General features: G+C 42.3%; 1 protein-coding gene across 1 annotated transcript in view; it reads right to left on the minus strand.

Annotated features, from left to right (window-relative positions):
* HERC1 (HECT and RLD domain containing E3 ubiquitin protein ligase family member 1) overlaps window positions 1–17,241 on the minus strand; it is a 174,190-nt gene that overhangs the window by 101,174 nt on the left and 55,775 nt on the right. Inside the window, exons 13-18 of the mRNA XM_079769878.1 lie at window positions 16,553–16,678; window positions 15,161–15,382; window positions 8,576–8,728; window positions 8,325–8,457; window positions 6,808–6,999; window positions 3,729–3,950 (exon numbers count right to left, since the gene is read on the minus strand). Of these exons, the coding sequence (XP_079626004.1) occupies window positions 3,729–3,950; window positions 6,808–6,999; window positions 8,325–8,457; window positions 8,576–8,728; window positions 15,161–15,382; window positions 16,553–16,678 (1,048 nt within the window). The remainder of the gene's footprint in view (window positions 1–3,728; window positions 3,951–6,807; window positions 7,000–8,324; window positions 8,458–8,575; window positions 8,729–15,160; window positions 15,383–16,552; window positions 16,679–17,241) is intronic.

The raw sequence follows: 17,241 nt of genomic DNA on the forward strand, positions 1-17,241 counted from the left end.
TTCATACTAAAGTCCAGTTAAAGTAAATATAACAGAAATATGAGAAAGGTAGAGCTATACTTTTGTCCAAGGAGGACATCTGGGGCTAACACACAGTTAAACACTGATAGTACTGTAACCATCTTTATGATGTTAAATATTGCTTGAAAAACCATGATTTTACATTTTTTGATACATGTATCATAAAGTACCAGTCTAGCATTCATCAGCTATGGCCAGACTCACCTTCTGGTTCATAATAAAATTATGAATATACATATATACTCTTATTTGGAAAAGGAAGAAAATCTTCAACAGCTCTCTTTACTCCACTCTCTATCCTTCCACCCCAAAGCAGAATCTTTCTGTGATTTTTGTCTTGGTTTCTACTTCTTGTTTTTTTCTCTTTTAAAAAAAATATATTTTATTGATTTTTTACAGAGAGGAAGGGAGAGGGAAAGAGAATTAGAAACATCAATGAGAGAGAAACACTGGTCAGCAGCCTCCTGCACACCCTCTACTGGGGATGTGTCTGCAACCAAGGTACATTGCCCTTGACTGGAATCGAACCTGAGACCCCTCAGTCCGCAGGCTGACGCTCTATCCACTGAGCCAAACCGGCGAGGGCTTGTTTTTTTCTCTTAAGATTCTCTTAGAATGAGATTTCTCTTAGACTTTACTTCTTGGATACTCTCTGAGTCTCTTTCTCTTATGAGAAACCAGTGTCCCGCTGCATGATTCATGCAAATTGAAAGAAAATTAATTATAAGAAATATTTTAATATCGCTACTCACCCATTCTCTATAATAGCAGTGTTAACCAAATTCACGATCAACAACAACAGATGGAAACACACGTGTGCGATTGGTGCCAGCGAGAGCTTTATATGTATCATGTATGCACAAGTCAACTTAGCCTTTTATATATATGTAACTAGAGGCCTGGTGCACGAAATTCATGCATGGGGGGGTGTCCCTCAGCCCAGCCTGCACCCTCTCCAATCTGGGACCCCTCGAGTGATGTCCGACTGCCTGTTTAGGCCCGATCCTAAACGGGCAGTCGGACATCCCTCTCACAATCCAGGACTGCTGGCTCCCAACTGCTCGCCTGCCTGCCTTCCTGATTGCCCCTAACCGCTTCTGCCTGCCAGCCTGATCACCCCCTAACCACTCACTGCCAGCCTGATTGATGCCTAACTGCTCCCCTGCCAACCTGTTTGCCCCTAACTGCCCTCCCCTGCAGGCCTGGTCCCCTGCAACTGCTCTCCCCTGCAGGCCTGGGTACCCCCCAACTGCCCTCCCCTGCAGGCCCAGTCGCCCCCAACTTCCCTCCTCTGCCGGCCTGGTCACCCCTAACTGACCTCCCCTGCAGGCTTGACCGCCCCCAATTGCCCTCCCTTGCAGGCCTGGTCCCTCCCAACTGCCCTCCCCTGCTGGCCTGATTGCCCACAACTACCCTCCCTTGCAGGCCTGGTCATGGCCATCTTGTGGCGGCCATCTTGTGTCCACATGGGGGCAGCCATCTTGTGTGTTGGAGTGATGGTCAATTTGCATATTACTCTTTTATTATATAGGATAGAGGCCTGGTGCACGAGTGGGGGCCAGCTGGTTTGCCCTGAAAGGTGTCCCAGATCAGGGTGGGTGTTCCCTTGGGGCGTGGGATGGCCTGGGCAAGGGGCCTGTGGTGGTTTGCAGGCCGTCCACGCCCCCCGGCGACCCAAGCGGAGGCCCTGGTATCTGGGATTTATTTATCTTCTATAATTGAAACTGTGTAGCCTTGAGCGGAGCCAAGCCTCCTGCTTACTCCGTGGCCGCAGCCATTTTTGTTGGGATTTATTTATCTTCTATAATTGAAACTTTGTAGCGGAGGCCAAGGCAGGCCAGGGCTGCAGGAGCTTGGCTTCCTCCATCACCAGGGGCAACCCAAGCCTCCTGCTCTCTCCAGCTCCGTGGCTGCCACCATTTTTGTTGGGATTTATTTATCTTCTATAATTGAAACTTTGTAGCCTTGAGTGGAGGCCTGCGTGTGCCTGGGTGTGTAGAAAGCTTGGCTTCCTCCATTGCCGGGGGAACCCAAGCCTCCTGCTCGCTCCGTGGCCGCAGCCATCTTGGTTGGGTTAATTTGCATACTTGCTCCTGATTGGCTGGTGGGCATGGCTTGCGGTGTAGCGGAGTGGTGGTTAATTTGCATATTACTCTTTTATTAGATAGGATAAACTTGCTTAATTAGACCCGCTTTCTAATTTAGCTAAACTTTTTTCCAGCCTAGTGAAGCACCCCACTTCTCTTTCAGGTAATTGTCAGCAACATAGCAGTAAATATCAACATGAAACAGATTATTATTGTAGATCACACAGGGAGAACAAAGTAAAATATTTAACTGCAGCAGTGTTTGACTACATTCTGCACAGTGAGAAAACCTGAAGTCATTTTCAAGGTCCACCATTTCTTATCTCTTTTCAGTCAGGTCAAGTTTCTAAACTTTCTAAATCTTCATTTTCTGGCTAATGAAAAGAAAATAGTATTCTACTGAGTCTCCTATCTACCTACTCTAAGACTTCTGTGAGGATAAAATGAGATGAGGCACGGGAAAACACTTCACAGACATTTGGTTAAACTGTAAAATGTTTGCACCTGGTTATAAAGCAAGTCGGGTTCCTGGGCTGAAGGAGACTAGCCGCTAGGGAGAAGAGGCCGGGTATTGCTATATGACGTCATTACCTGGTGCCCACAGCGAATGTTTCTGGGCTGAGCTGGGCTGTGTGCCGCATTTTGCACCAGGAAACCTTGGCAGCGTTGGCTGCGACTTGGTGGGATGTCGCTCCGGGGTGGTGGTGGGACCTGTGTCCCACTTGGGGGAAGCAGAGTGCTGGTTGGTTGGTTGGCGCCAGGTCCATGGTGTTGTTTATTTTTAAATGGCCAGTGCACGTTATGGCAGCTCCTGCGCTGAGTATCTGCCCCCTGGTGGTCAGTGCGTATCATAGCTGCCAGTCAGATGTATGGACGGACACTTAGCCTTTTATATATATATATAGATAATGAACTTTAGATCTAATATGACCACATAGGCTTTCTAATCTAACTCATTATTTTATGGATTAAAATGAGAAACCCAGAGAGATTAAAGGACCTATCCTAGATAAACAACTAGATTATCTGTTCAGGAACTGGAGAAATCCTCATGTTCAGACAGAGAGCTAGCTTCCCAGCAAAGTAGACAAGTAGAAGATGAGGCAGAACAAAGGAATCTCCAAAGATACCATAAATAGGGAGAAAAAAAATAAAGACTCACACAAGGTAACAACAACATGAAAGCAGGACCGGCTAGGAGGAGGACTGCCACTCACATCTGAGAGGTGTTTGAAAACTGAGCACTGGTAAGTCATGGTGGTAAACTTACAAAGCTTTATATTCTATGAAGCAGTTTCATAACCTCTAAGCCCCAGAAGACAAATAATTAAGAATTTTCCCATTTTTATGGATTAGATAAATTGCCCCAAATGAGTGATAAATAATGACAGAGTAGGACTAGGCCTTCATTTTCCTGTTTTAGAGGCTCTTTTCACTACATGATATTGCAGGATTTAACTTTTTCTGAGAGCTCCAATTTACAGTCTCAAATCCCCTACCCTGCAAATGCCACTTTAGTTTCCTATCAGTTTTCTATTCAGCAAATCCAGAATAAATGAAATCTCCAATGGAAGTACAAACATAACTACATATTTTAAATGTTGTGAAAAAGCACATTACCTAACTGAGGGGTGTCCATTTCTACACCGTCACTAAAAAGTGGTGTTTTCATCCAATATGCAGTGTCCTGTTCCTCCGGAGACACAGGGGAGCCCTGAAGCATGCCACCAAGACATCGCCCAATAAGGAGAGCAATGGTTCTTTCCAGATCCACAAGCCACACCCAGGACTGGGCTGGCTGAGGTAATGGCAAGCCAGCAGGATCGATCAGTTCTGGCCCTCCTGAAGACAAAAATCATTAGTAATTGTGTCCTTATCAGGTATTCAAGATTCTCAAGCTTTCTCTTGCATTACAATAAGATGTTGAAGCAAAATAATTTTACAATGAAAAGAAATTATAACATTTTCTGTATATATTCCCTTTGGTAAGTTATGCTATCAAAATTTTTCTTTGTAAAATTATTAATTTTAAGATAAACATTAAAATAGTATATGACAGAATTACCCCAAAGGATTGTATTCCTACTTTCCATTATCCAGATCAAATTTTACCATAAGAGTACTTGAGACTACTCATTCCTCCAAAATCAAAACAAGGTTGATTTAGTAAAATGACATTTAGTATTAATACTTTTAAAGCTTGAATTGAGAATTATACTAAGATCCAGACCCATGCTTTCTTTTTGTACATTTGTTTTCAACAGTTCTTCACATTAAAAAAACTATACCATAAAGATAAAACTTAGCCATAAAGATAAAAACAGATATCGGTGAAATTGTGTGTAGGGGGGATTAAGGGGGGGAGGGGAGAAACCAAATCCAAAATTGGTTATTTGAGAAGACTAATAAAGATGGACAAACCTCTAATAAAAGTAATCCTAAAAAAATTCAAAAGTTAGGAATAAAAGCCCTGCTGGTGTGTCTCAGTTGGTTGGAGCATCATCCCATATACACTGAGAAGTTGAAGGTTCAATTCCCGGGGAAGGTTGCGGGTTTGATCCCTGGTCAGGGTGCATACAGGAGGCAACTGATTGATGTTCTTCTCTCATACCAATGTTTCTCTCTCTCCCTCTCCCCTCCTATTAATCTTCTCTCTAAAATCAATAAAAACATATCCTTGGATAAGGATTTTAAAACATGTTTTTTAATTAGGAATAAACAAGAGGATTTAACAACAGATACAATAGAGATTTTTAGAAACCATCAGTGAATATTATGAACAATTTTATATCAATAAATGAAAACCAGCAAATGATATTTTCTGGAAAAATATCAATTTCCAAAATGGGCTTGATAAAAAAACAAAAAGCTGAAAGAGAACAAAACCTCTAAGAAAGAAAACTAATAGCCAAAATCTATCTAAAAAAAACCAGGGTCAGATAGTTTTATAGATAGTCTTATAAACCTCAAGAAAAAATAATCCCTATCTTAGACAAATTATTTCAGAGAAAAGGGGGGAAAAAAGGAAGATTCTAAACTGATATTATGAGGTTGATATAATGGTGGTAGTAAAAATAATGCAACAATACTGTAATAGCATCTCAGAAAAATTATAGAAAAATATCAATTATAAACACAGATGCAAAAATCCAAAATAAAATGACACCTAATCACCTAATGCAAAGTTCTGAGATGCTATTGCAAAGGAAGGGTAAACCTCAAATGGCTCCATATTAAGCCTAATCAACATCAGAATACAGTTGTAACCTTGACACTTGACTTCATCTAGATCCAGTTGTCACAGAACCATACAATGTTAAAGTAATACAGGCCCTCAATGTCATCTTGTCAATCTTAATCTTTCCAGGAGAAACAAAGCCTTTAAGAAGTTGTAAGTGACTTGCCCAAGATCAGACAGCCAAATTACTAGCAAAGCCAAGACTAAAATCTAGGATCTTTTTATGCATTAGTCCAGGATCAAAACATGTGACCTCACTTAAATTTCAAATGCTTTAAAACTCCTTTGATAGCCTTAGGATAGATAGACTTCAGTGGGAAAACACACTGTTTTCTAGACATGATATTTTAAGCTATATTCAACTATATAGAATCATCAGCATTTTATAAATTAAGCAAATTCGAGTGTCATGCCTAAAATCAGAATGTCATTTCCTACAAAATATCTAATAGGTTCCCAATTTCCATCTTTTGCATTCAGTTATCTATATATCCAACCAAAATAAAAAATATTTTACTGTCAAATAGAAATTTAAAACTAAAAATTTTTGTACTTAGGAAATAAAACTTTTTTAAAAATATTTTTTTATTGATTTCAGAAAGGGGAAGGGAGAAAGAGATAGAAACATCAATGATGAGAGAGAATCATTGATCGGCTGCTTCCTGCACACCCGCTACTGGGGATCGAGCCCACACCCAGGCTAGTGCCCTTGACTGGAATGAAACCCGGGACCCTTCAGCCTGCAGGCCAACGCTCTATCCACTGAGCCAAACCAGCTAGGGCAAGAAATAAAACTTTAAAAATCAAATCCATCTATTGACTATAAAATGTGTCCTTATGCTGCTGACTGAATTATGAAAGAATGGGTTTCTGCCCTGGCCAGTGTGACTCAGTTGGTTGAGTATTGTCCAGGGCACCAAAAGGTCACTGGTTCAATTCCCAGTCAGGGCACATACTCAGATTGTGGGCTCAATCCTAGGTCCAGGTGCATATGGGAGGGACTGATAGATGTATCTCTCTAATATCGATGTTTCTCTCTCTCTCTCTCTCTCTCTCTCTCTCTCTCTCTCTCTCTCTTAAATTAATAAGAACATTAAAGAAAAGAAAAGAAGAGAAAAGAAAGGAAGAAAAGAAAAGCAAAGAAAGCTTCCCTATCATCCATTGTAAGATGTTTTCTAATTTAAACCATGTCAAAATTTAGGTAAAAAAAAGTTTCTTAGAATCAATGAAATATACCATTCAAACCTGCTGACCATATAAAGATTCTCCTCGTGACATTGTTATACATGAGCAACTTAGTAATGTTTTCCCATATAAGAGCCCACATTAGACTATAATCTCTGAGAAGATGACAACTTTATCTTTTTCATTACGTAACACATACAAATAGAACTTACCTGATGAATGCAAAGAACAACTTTTCTCAAAAGCATTATTTGCTCTTTTACCATCTTTACTTACCATGAAGAGGCCACTGTAACTCTTGGTCTTCTAAAAGAGCGGCAGCTGGCAGGAGTCTATTAAGGCAATCAAGAGGTGGCAACAAGTCGAGGAGGTAACTCAATAAAGGCCGAGCCACGGACACAGGGAGTAACAGTAGAGAATTAACAATCTGGCAGAGCATACTGCCTGCAGCCGAGACATATATCACATCTATGAAGGGTAAGAAATTCAACATGGATCAATTCAACATGTTACAAACCTAAAAACCAATAAATTTTAACTTAGAACTACAGTACACTAATTCAGTAACTTTTAGTTGAACACCTACCTGGTAGGTGGTGGGGTATTAGTGTTTACTCACTTGCAGAGAGTGCCACCAACAGACACTTTGTGGGAAAGCATACGTATCCTCATGCCAACAAATTCAAAAGATTATAGCTCCTTCCCTTAAAATGCATTATGAATTTCTGATTCACAAATTTATCCTTTTTAGATTTACTAAAAAAATATTTCCTGAGTACCTATACAACATACCAAGCACTGTTCTAGGTGAGATACAGTCATGAAAAAAGACATAAAAATTCCTGCCCTCATAGTGCTTACATTTTAGTGAGGGAAGCCTTTTATGTTTTTTAAACCAAATTTATTTTAAAAAATTAACATCACCTCAAAGCATCTATCTTTTTATTATCAGTATCAGGTTTAAATCATATTTGTTTCAATATTTCATTGTATTTTGGGTGGATCATTCAGAGATGAGTTCAGTTTGAATGGATTAAATTTTAAATGCCTGTGCAACAGCAAAATGGAAATGTCTAGTAAGCAGTTTCTTTATTCAGAGGGGGAACTTCAGAGTAAATTGGTTTTGGACAGACATACTGAATTTTAGTTCCCTTTAAAACAACAACAACAAAAAGACACCAGTAGGTACCTAGAGAAAGGCCCATGTGAAAAGGGAAGTTCTCACCTAGGTGCAGATACAGGAGTCAACATACACATGGTGGTTAAAAGCAATGGGACCAGATAGGATCATTCAGGGAGAAATGAGGGTTTAGGGCAAAATTCAGAGAATCATACACATTAAAGGGCTTGTCCAAGAAAGAGGAGTTTATAGGAACCAATGAAAAACAGTGACCAGAGATATATGAGTAAAAACAGATTATGACTACACAGAAGCCCAAGGAAAAAAAGGCATTTCAAGAAGGAAAAAGGAACACTGAAAAATGTTGAAGGTAAGGAAATAGCAAATTAAAAATCTCACTTTATGCCATTTAAAATTAATCATTTTGAGTATATATCATCCAATGCCTTAAAATTAGGTCTCTGTTATGCCAATAGCTTCTTTTAAGGTTAACCAGATCAATCACTATTACCATCACCCCAAAATCAACCCAAATCAAAGGGGTTTTCAATAAGGAGATTCAAGATCATTCTTATTCTACTCAGAGGTTTCAGGCCCTCATACGGCTTTGGAAAGGCTAAGGACTCTTACTTTATAACCACTGATAAAAACTGAAACCTAGTTCTAAACATACCTCTTAATTTTTCTCCAACACTGCCATTCCAAGGACTTTCTTTGAGCAAATTTGCAGAACGTGAATAAATATCTGTGGCATGAGGCAACAAGAGCTGAAGATGTTTATGAAGCAATGCCACACTGCTTGAATTCTGAGGAGGAAAAGTTGCTAAATTATTACACTTCGAAAGATTCAAGGTACAAAAATGTCATGGCTTAACCAAATATCTTGAGTTCCAAGGTCCCTGAGAGAGACAAAGAATCACATACCTCGCTAATGTTATTGATGTGACAAAATGCCAGCAGCTGTTTCTGCAGTGAACACAGCAGTTCATGAAGATGAGCAGGCTGACTGTTCTCCGAAGATGATGTTCCAAGCAGAAATTTATCACTATTCTTTTCTAGCTCTCCAAATGCTTGATCCTAAAATGATACATAAATGAAGATCATAAATGAAGTACTTGAAAATGAAAGGTGCTACCTACCATAAATGATTCTGATTTAAAAAGCCATTGTCTTCTTTCTTCAATATTATATTTTTAAATCTTTGCTATGTTGTTATTAGCTATTAGATAAGATTTATCAAGAAATCTCAATTTCTTTTTCCATTAAAAAATAATACCTATTTCACCAAAAGAAATTTTGAAAATACAGAAAATAAGAAATAGGAAAATAGTACAGTACCCAAAGACAACATATTTCAACATTTTAATGCAATTGTTTTCCAGATTTCTGTAAAGTTTTTGTTTTCACATGCTTGTGAATTTCTAACATCCCAATTCTTAAAAAGTAAATTTGTTTCTGACTATCCTCTCTAATAAAATGGTAATATGCAAATTAACCATCACTCCGCTACATAACCCACGCCCACCAGCCAAGCCACGCCCACCAGCCAATCAGGGCGAGTATGCAAATTAACCCCAATCCAAGATGGCTACAGCCACAGAGAGCAAGGTTTCCCTGGTAACAGAGCAAGCCAAGCTTTCCATAGCCGTTGCAGGCCTAAGCCTCCACTCAAGCTACAAAGTTTTAATTATAGAAGGTAAACAAATTCAAACAAATGGCAGCAGAATGGAGCTTGAGAGAGCAGGCCAGGGTTGCCGGCGGCAACAGGGGAAGCAAAGCTTTCCGCACACCCTGGCCGGGCTCACCCGCTTAAGGCTACAAAGTTTCAATTGTAGAAGGTGAATTAACTGCCACAGAAATGGCTGCTGCCCCAGAAATGGCTGCCGCCCCAGGCTACAAAGTTTCAATTGTAGAATAAATTAAAAAGTTTCAATTAATTGTAAAATAAATTCCAGATACCAGGGCCTCCCCTTGGGTTGCCAGGAGGCGTGGCCGGCCTGCAAACCACCACAGGCCCCTCGCTCAGGCCGCCCCACGCCCCAAGGGAACCCCACCCTGATCTGGGACACCCTTCAGGGCAAACCAGCTGGCCCCCACCCCTGTACCAGGCCTCTATCCTATCTAATAAAAGAGTAATATACAGATTGATCATCACTGCAACACACAATATAGCTGCCCCCATGTGGTCAAAGATCCTGCCCCCATGTGGACACAAGATGGCCACTACAAGATGGCCAGCAGGAGAGGGCAGTTGGGAGGCACCCGGCCTGCAAGGGAGGGCAGTTGAGAGGGACCAGGCTTGCAAGGGAGGGCAGTTGGAGGTGATCAACCCTGCAGGAGAGGGCAGTTAGGGGTGACCAGGCCGGCAGAGGAGGGAAGTTGGGGGCAAACAGGCTGGCAGGGGAGCAGTTAAGCATCAACCAGGCTGGCAGCGGAGTGGTTAGGGGGTGATCAGGCTGGCAGGCAGAAGCGGTTAGGGGCAATCAGGAAGGCAGGCAGGCAAGCAGTTGGGAGCCAGCAGTCCTGGATTGTGAGAGGGATGTCCGACTGCCCATTTAAACGGGCAGTCGGACATCCCTCCAGGAGTCCCATATTGGAGAGGGTACCAGCTGGGCTGAGGGACAACCCCCCTCCGTGCACGAATTTCGTGCACCGGGCTTCTAGTAAAATAAATAAGTGGACTAGGCCTGGCCAGATGGCTTACTTGGAGAGTCGTCCCATACACCAAAAGGCTGTGGGTTCCGATTCCCCAGTCAACAGGCGTACAGGAGGCAACCAATCTCTCATTCTCTCCCTCTCCCTCTCCCACCCCCCCCCTCTCTCTCTCCTCTCCCTCTCTGTCTGTCTGTCTGTCTCAAATCAATTTAAAAAGCATGTCCTCGAATGAGGATTGAAAAAAAAAGTAAAATAAATAAATAAGTGGACTAAGTAGAGATGATAAATATAATATGTGATCCTGGATTGAAAGGGAGCTGCTATAAAGGACAATTTATTGGGACAATTACAGAAATTTGAATATGGACTATATATTAGATAACTAGAGGCCCGGTACACGAAATTTGTGCATGGGGGGGGGTGTCCCTCAGCCCAGCCTGCACCCTCTCCAATCTGGGACCCCTCGAGGGATGTCCGACTGCCCGTTTAGCCTCAATCCAGACAGGATTGGGCCTAAATGGGCAGTTGGACATCCCTCTCACAATCCAGGACTGCTGGCTCCCAACTGCTCGCCTGCCTGCCTTCCTGATTGCCCCTAACCGCTTCTGCCTGCCAGCCTGATCACCCCCTTACCACTCCCCTGCCAGCCTGATTGATGCCTAACTACTACCCTGCCAGCCTGTTTGCCCCTAACTGCCCTCCCCTGCAGGCCTGGTCACCCCTAACTGCCCTCCCCTGTAGGCCTGATTCCCCCAACTGCTCTCCCCTTCAGGCCTGGGTCCCCCCCAACTGCCCTCCCCTGCAGGCCCAGTCGCCCCCAACTTCCCTCCTCTGCCGGCCTGGTCACCCCTAATTGCCTTCCCCTGCAGGCTTGATCGCCCCCAACTGCCCTCCCTTGCAAACCTGGTCCCTCCCAACTGCCCTCCCCTGCTGGCCATCTGGTGGCGGCCATCTTGTGTCCACATGGGGGCAGCCATCTTTGACCACATGGGGGCAGCCATCTTGTGTTGGAGTGATGGTCAATTTGCATATTACTCTTGTATTAGATAGGGTAGAGGCCTGGTGCATGGGTGGGGGCCAGCTGGTTTGCCCTGAAGGGTGTCCCGGATCAGGGTGGGGGTTCCCTTGGGGTGTGGGGGGCCTGGGTGAGGGGCCTGTGGTGGTTTGCAGGTCAGCCACGCCCCCCGGCAACCCAAGTGGAGGCCCTGGTATCTGGGATTTATTTATCTTCTATAATTGAAACTTTGTAGGCTTGAGTGGAGGCCAAGGCAGGCCAGGGCTGCAGGAGCTTGGCTCCCTCCATCGCCGGGGGCAACTCAAGCCTCCTGCTCTCTCCAGCTCCGTGGCTGTCCCCATTTTTGTTGGGATTTATTTATCTTCTACAATTGAAACTTTGTAGCCTTGAGTGGAGGCCTGCGTGCGCCAGGGTGTGCGGAAAGCTTGGCTTCCTCCATTGCCGGGGAAACCCAAGCCTCCTGCTTGCTCCGTGGCTGCAGCCATCTTGGTTGGGGTTAATTTGCATACTCGCTCCTGATTGGCTGGTGGGCGTGGCTTGTGGGTGTAGCAGAGTGGTGGTTAATTTGCATATCACTCTTTTATTAGATAGGATACCATAATTTAATCATTCCCCTATTTTAAACATTTTAGTTGTTTCTAATTTCTTATTATCCTATATAATATCCTGTATAATAAAAGGCTAATATGCAAATTGTCCCTACGGGCAGGAGTTCGACCGACCGGGAGTTAGATGTGCACTGACCACCAGGGGGTGGTGCAAAACATGGCGGGCATCAGTGATGCAGCGCAGGCAGCAATGGAGGCGCTGCCAGCCCCAATGGGCCCTGATGACAGAAGGACTGCAGTAGGATGGTGGAGCAGGTGAGCAGGCAGTGCCAGGCTCAGGCGGGTGCGAAGGGAGGCCCCGGCTGGCAACTGCTAGGGACCCTACCCATGCACATATTTCGTGCACTGGGCCTCTAGTTGGTTATAATTAACTAGGGGCCCAGTGCACAAATTTGTGCACCTTGAAAGGAACTGTGGGACACGAGGCTTCAGTGGGCACAGGGGCGGGTCTCGCCCCATCCTCCGTGCCCCAGCCTGGCCCCTCCTCGCATGGCCCCTGGTCCCCTCTCTGCTGGAAGCCCTGCTCCAGCCGCCACTGCTACCATGCGCTGATGGCGCCGGCCCCGCTTGCACCTGCTGACCATGCTGAGCAATTGGGGCCTGCGCCAGCAGCAGGTGTGAGAGGGGCTGGCGCCATCAACATGTGCAAGCAGCAGTTGCTGCCCCGATCACCCTTCAGAAGCAGGGGGAGGTGGAGAAGCCCTGAGTGGCAATCAGGCCCAGCAGCCACCACTTGCACCCGCTGACAGTGCCAAGCAATCGGGACCGGCGCTGGCGCCGGCAGTGCATGTGAGCAGCGGCTCTGGCGCCGGCTGCGGATCCAAGCGGGGCTGGCACCAGCAGTGGGTGCGAGAGGCAGCTGTGGGCACTGGCTGTCCCTCAGGAGCAGGGGGAAGTGGAGAAGCCCTGTCCCTCAGGAGCAGGGGGAGGTGGAGAAGCCCTGAGGGGCAATCAGGGCCGGTAGCCAACCGCTCATGCCCGCCAATGGCGCAGAGTGATTGGGGCCGGTGCCAGGCGCCGGCAGTGGGTACGAGCAACGGCTCCGGTGCTGGCAGTGGGTGCAAATGGGGCTGGTGTTGGCAGCAGGTGCAAGTGCTGGGCAGGACCGCGGCGCGCAGGAGCAAAGAATTTTCAGTAACCACCAGAGGCTCGCCCCAATGACAGCGACTGGTGCTCTGCCTTGGTCTGGCACCCCCGCACACCACGGCTGATGCCTGCCATGTTTTGCGTGCGCCCCCTGGTGGTCGGTACACGTCATAGCGACCGGTTGTTGGGTTGTTCCACTGTTCGGTCTATTTGCATATTAGGGTTTTATATATATAGATGATGCAATGAACATCTTTATGTATAATATATGGTCTGTTTACAATATGCAAAAGAGGATCTCAGAACATTTTAAGACCCTTGCAATATAAGCACCATTATAAACTCCCAAATAAGCACTATTAGAGAGAAACTGACTGTTTGTATCCCCTCAAAATTCATATGTTGAAGCCTAATCTCCCCAAATATTTTAGTAATTGGAAGCAGGATCTTTAGAAGGTGAATTGTTATGAGGGCAGAGCCCTCATGAATGGGATTATGCCCTTACAGAAGAGATCACAGAGAGCTTGCCAGTGTGAGGACACAGGCAAGAAGACAGCAATCTATAAACCACCCAATCCTCCAGTGCCTTGGTCCTGGATTTCCCATCTGCAAACTAATTAGTAAATTTGTGTTCTTTATAAGCCACCCAGTCCAGGGTATTGTTAAAGCAGACCAAACAGGTTAAGATAAGAACCATTATTTTAAAATCTTGGAACATGACAAGTTTGGTTTAAATCACAACAGGAAGAAACAATAATTTATGATTTTAGCCCAAAAGTAGTATTTTATTGCCATGTCCACATAATATACACATCTACTTTAGCCCTAAAAACATAATAAAGGAACTACTTTAATTCAGCATAAATGTTTCTTAAAAGTGGATATGGATATACTATAACACTGTTCCCATTCCACTTATAGCCAAATATCAAGTCAAATTTACATTCTTAAATCTGAGAGAAAATAATTTATAAGAACTATCACTCTAATTTAGTCAACAACTTTTTAATATAGGCAGAACAAAATGCTAAGACTTGTATAGAAGAAAAAGAATATACAGACCTGACACTGAAGAGGCATAGGAGACAATGTGAAAGGATACACAAACAAGTCGAAGTTATACAGTACACTTTGACTCTAAAAATTGCTAAAGGGTATGCAGTTATAATGCTATGGTTAGATGGGGTTATTTGGGCAAGGATTCCTAGAATAAGGTGGGGGGTGGGTTGGTGGGTGGGAAGAGATCAACCAAAAAACTTGTATGCATATATGCATAATCCATGGACACAGACAATAGGGTGGTGAAGGCCTGGGGCAGGGGATGGGGGTGGGCCAGAGGGGGTCAATGAGGGAAAAAGGGGACACATGTGATACTTTCAACAATAATTTTTTTTTTAAGTTACAGATTGGTAGACAGAAGAGCAAGCAGAAGATAGGTGTACCCTGTGCAGGAGGTCAAGAGTGGTGTATAAGCCGAATGATGAAAGGTCTGAAAAAGTTTTAATTTAATAAAATCTTGTTTTTTAATAAAACAAGGTTATTCCAGCAGTAGGATGCTGAGAAGATACCAACAGTGAAAAGAGCTATAACACTACTATTAGTATTAGGTCCTGATGGCCTGAGTTAGAACCTATAGAAATGAAAAGAAAAAAAGAGATGGATTTAAGAAACACCACAAAGTAAAAATTAATGGCCCCCTAATGCAGGGAAAGCTACAGTGTCCACCTTCTTCTCTCCAGTTGATCAGCCTATTCTTAGTGCCAATCATATTGTTTCATTATAAGAAAGGTCAGTCATTATTATACCCATCCTCATTATTCCTCTCTTGCAAAATGTTGTTGACTATTTGTATCTGTTTATTCTTGTACATTAACATCAAAAAATTTTTGGTAAAATTCTAAAATAAATCTCTTTGGAATTGTCAATTATAAGTCAGTAGGCACTCACAATATTTCAGAAGATCTGACATGTTTTTACCCTATGGAGGAGTGGAGTATGGAACTTTATTTCATTAGTGTTTAAATGTCAAAATATCTTGACCTAAAGTGATATCTTCCACCTCTAAAAACAAAGAGGTTTATTATTATTATTATTATTATTATTATTATTATTATTATTTTAACCACACACACAAAAAGAACTTACTGTATAAAATCCTAAATTTCTTAAGAGAGTCTTCATCAAAATTTCAGCAAGATGGGTGTCTGGATGGCAACTCTGAGTGCCATAAGGTTGATCTGACAGGTTTCCATAGCCAGTACACACAGAAGAGAGGTCAGCAGCATCAGAAGGTGAGCTATAACCAAGTAAGGAGGCTACATGGGTATGATCTTGCAAACTTGTCAGAATGATATCCAGTTGCATTCTCTAAAAAAAAAAAAATATTTCCATTGATAAAATAGGAATTAGCATAAAACTCACTAGAAGAAAAAGGATCCCAGAAAAAAACTATACTAATGATGCTAAATAATCCACTACATATCCTGATTAACAATAATCTTTTAGCAAATAAGTAATCAAAAGAAAAGCTATCTGGCCCCGGCTGGTGTGGCTCAGTTAGTTGGAGCATCATCCCATATACTGAAAGGTAGCGGGTTCGGTTCCCAGTCAGGGGCGCATGTGGGAGGCAACTCTTCAATGTTTCCCTCTCACATCGATGTTTCTCCCTCCCTACTTCTCTCCTTTCCTCTCTTTGAAAAAAAAGAAAGAAAAAAAATTTAAAAAAGAAAAGCTATCCCATTAATACCACTTGGGAAAATGCAACTTAAGAGTTTTATTCCACTCTTTATTATAAAACCTAAAACTCTTAAGCTAAAATGGCATATTCTGCATAATGATTTTAGCACTGTAAGTAGAAAGGAGTCAGAAATGTCAACAAATAAACTATACTACACATTCTTCTACAGAATTACCAATGAAACTATTTATTCTAATGTTTGAAATACATAATTTAAACCTAAGTTAATGTAAAATACTCATTGCAAGGCATCTGTGAATGTTATATACAAGTACGCACCATTTTTCCTGGATATGTTTAACTCTACAATTGATTGTTCTACTTGATTAAGCAAAATGTATTTACTTAAATGTACAGAAGATATTAAAAAAGAAAAGAATAAGCATACTCATATCATCAAATACTTTTTCATAATAGTCATCTTTTACTTTTTATGTAAGCAATTTCAGACAAAGTTCTGGGCATGGAATCAATAGTAGTGCAGGCCCTTGATTTCAACTCAGTACATTACAAATAAACTAAAAAGTCTCTGATTTAAAAGTGTAAGCAACACTGGAAAAATGAGCCGTAATTTTAATAATTTCCCTCACATAATTTAATAAATTATCATTTACTTCACTTTCATTAGAAATCTGGGAACTCTCCCAGCAGAAAACATTAAATACAAGGATTTACCAGAACCACCAAGTTAAGTGCAGTATTATTTCATAAACACAAGGCAATCGATTAGTTTTATTTCCCTCTCTCTATGTTTTGTGTGTGATATTATTGGTTTACTTAGATACCATGTAGAAGCTCACCTGTCCTTTGGATAAGCTTTCCCATCTATCAGGTCCTTGGGGTAAAAGAGAATGAAGTAACTCCATACGTTCTCGTAATGGAGGTAACAGCATGGTTGCTCCCACTGACAGAGTTTCAATTACCACCTAATATTAAAAAAGAAAAGTGTATTTATTGGCCTGGTTCTTATCTTTTTAATAAATAAGATAAATCCACTGATATTAGGATCACAGAAATCATAGAAAGTGGATCATGGAAATCTAAATAAAAGTGGTATGTGAAAAAAGAAAGCATGCAAGTCCTTCTTTAAATGTCTTTAAGAAGGCCAGAATACATATTTTAGATTTGCCACTAAGTAGATAATCATCACCCAACAAATATTTAGTGTTGAATACAGCACTGAGCCTCGTAAGGCTCTCTGCAAAGTTGAACAGAACTCCTGAAGTGTCCAAATCATGAAAGATAAGGAACTATAACAGAGTGCAGAAGACTAAGGAGAAATAACAATTAAATCCTGAATAGGATCCTACAAAAGAACAAGGACATTAGTGGAAAACTGATATAATTTCTAATAAGGTTTTTAGTTTAATTAATAGTATTAAGCCAATGAAATTTCTAGGGTTTGATCATTGTACTGTGGTTATGTAAGACATTAGTATAGGAGAAACTGGGTGACAGATACATGAAAATCCTATTATTTATGCAACTT

Source organism: Cnephaeus nilssonii (genome assembly GCF_951640355.1).
Source record: "Cnephaeus nilssonii genome assembly, chromosome: 4".
In the NCBI taxonomy this organism is placed as follows: Eukaryota; Metazoa; Chordata; class Mammalia; order Chiroptera; family Vespertilionidae; genus Cnephaeus; species Cnephaeus nilssonii.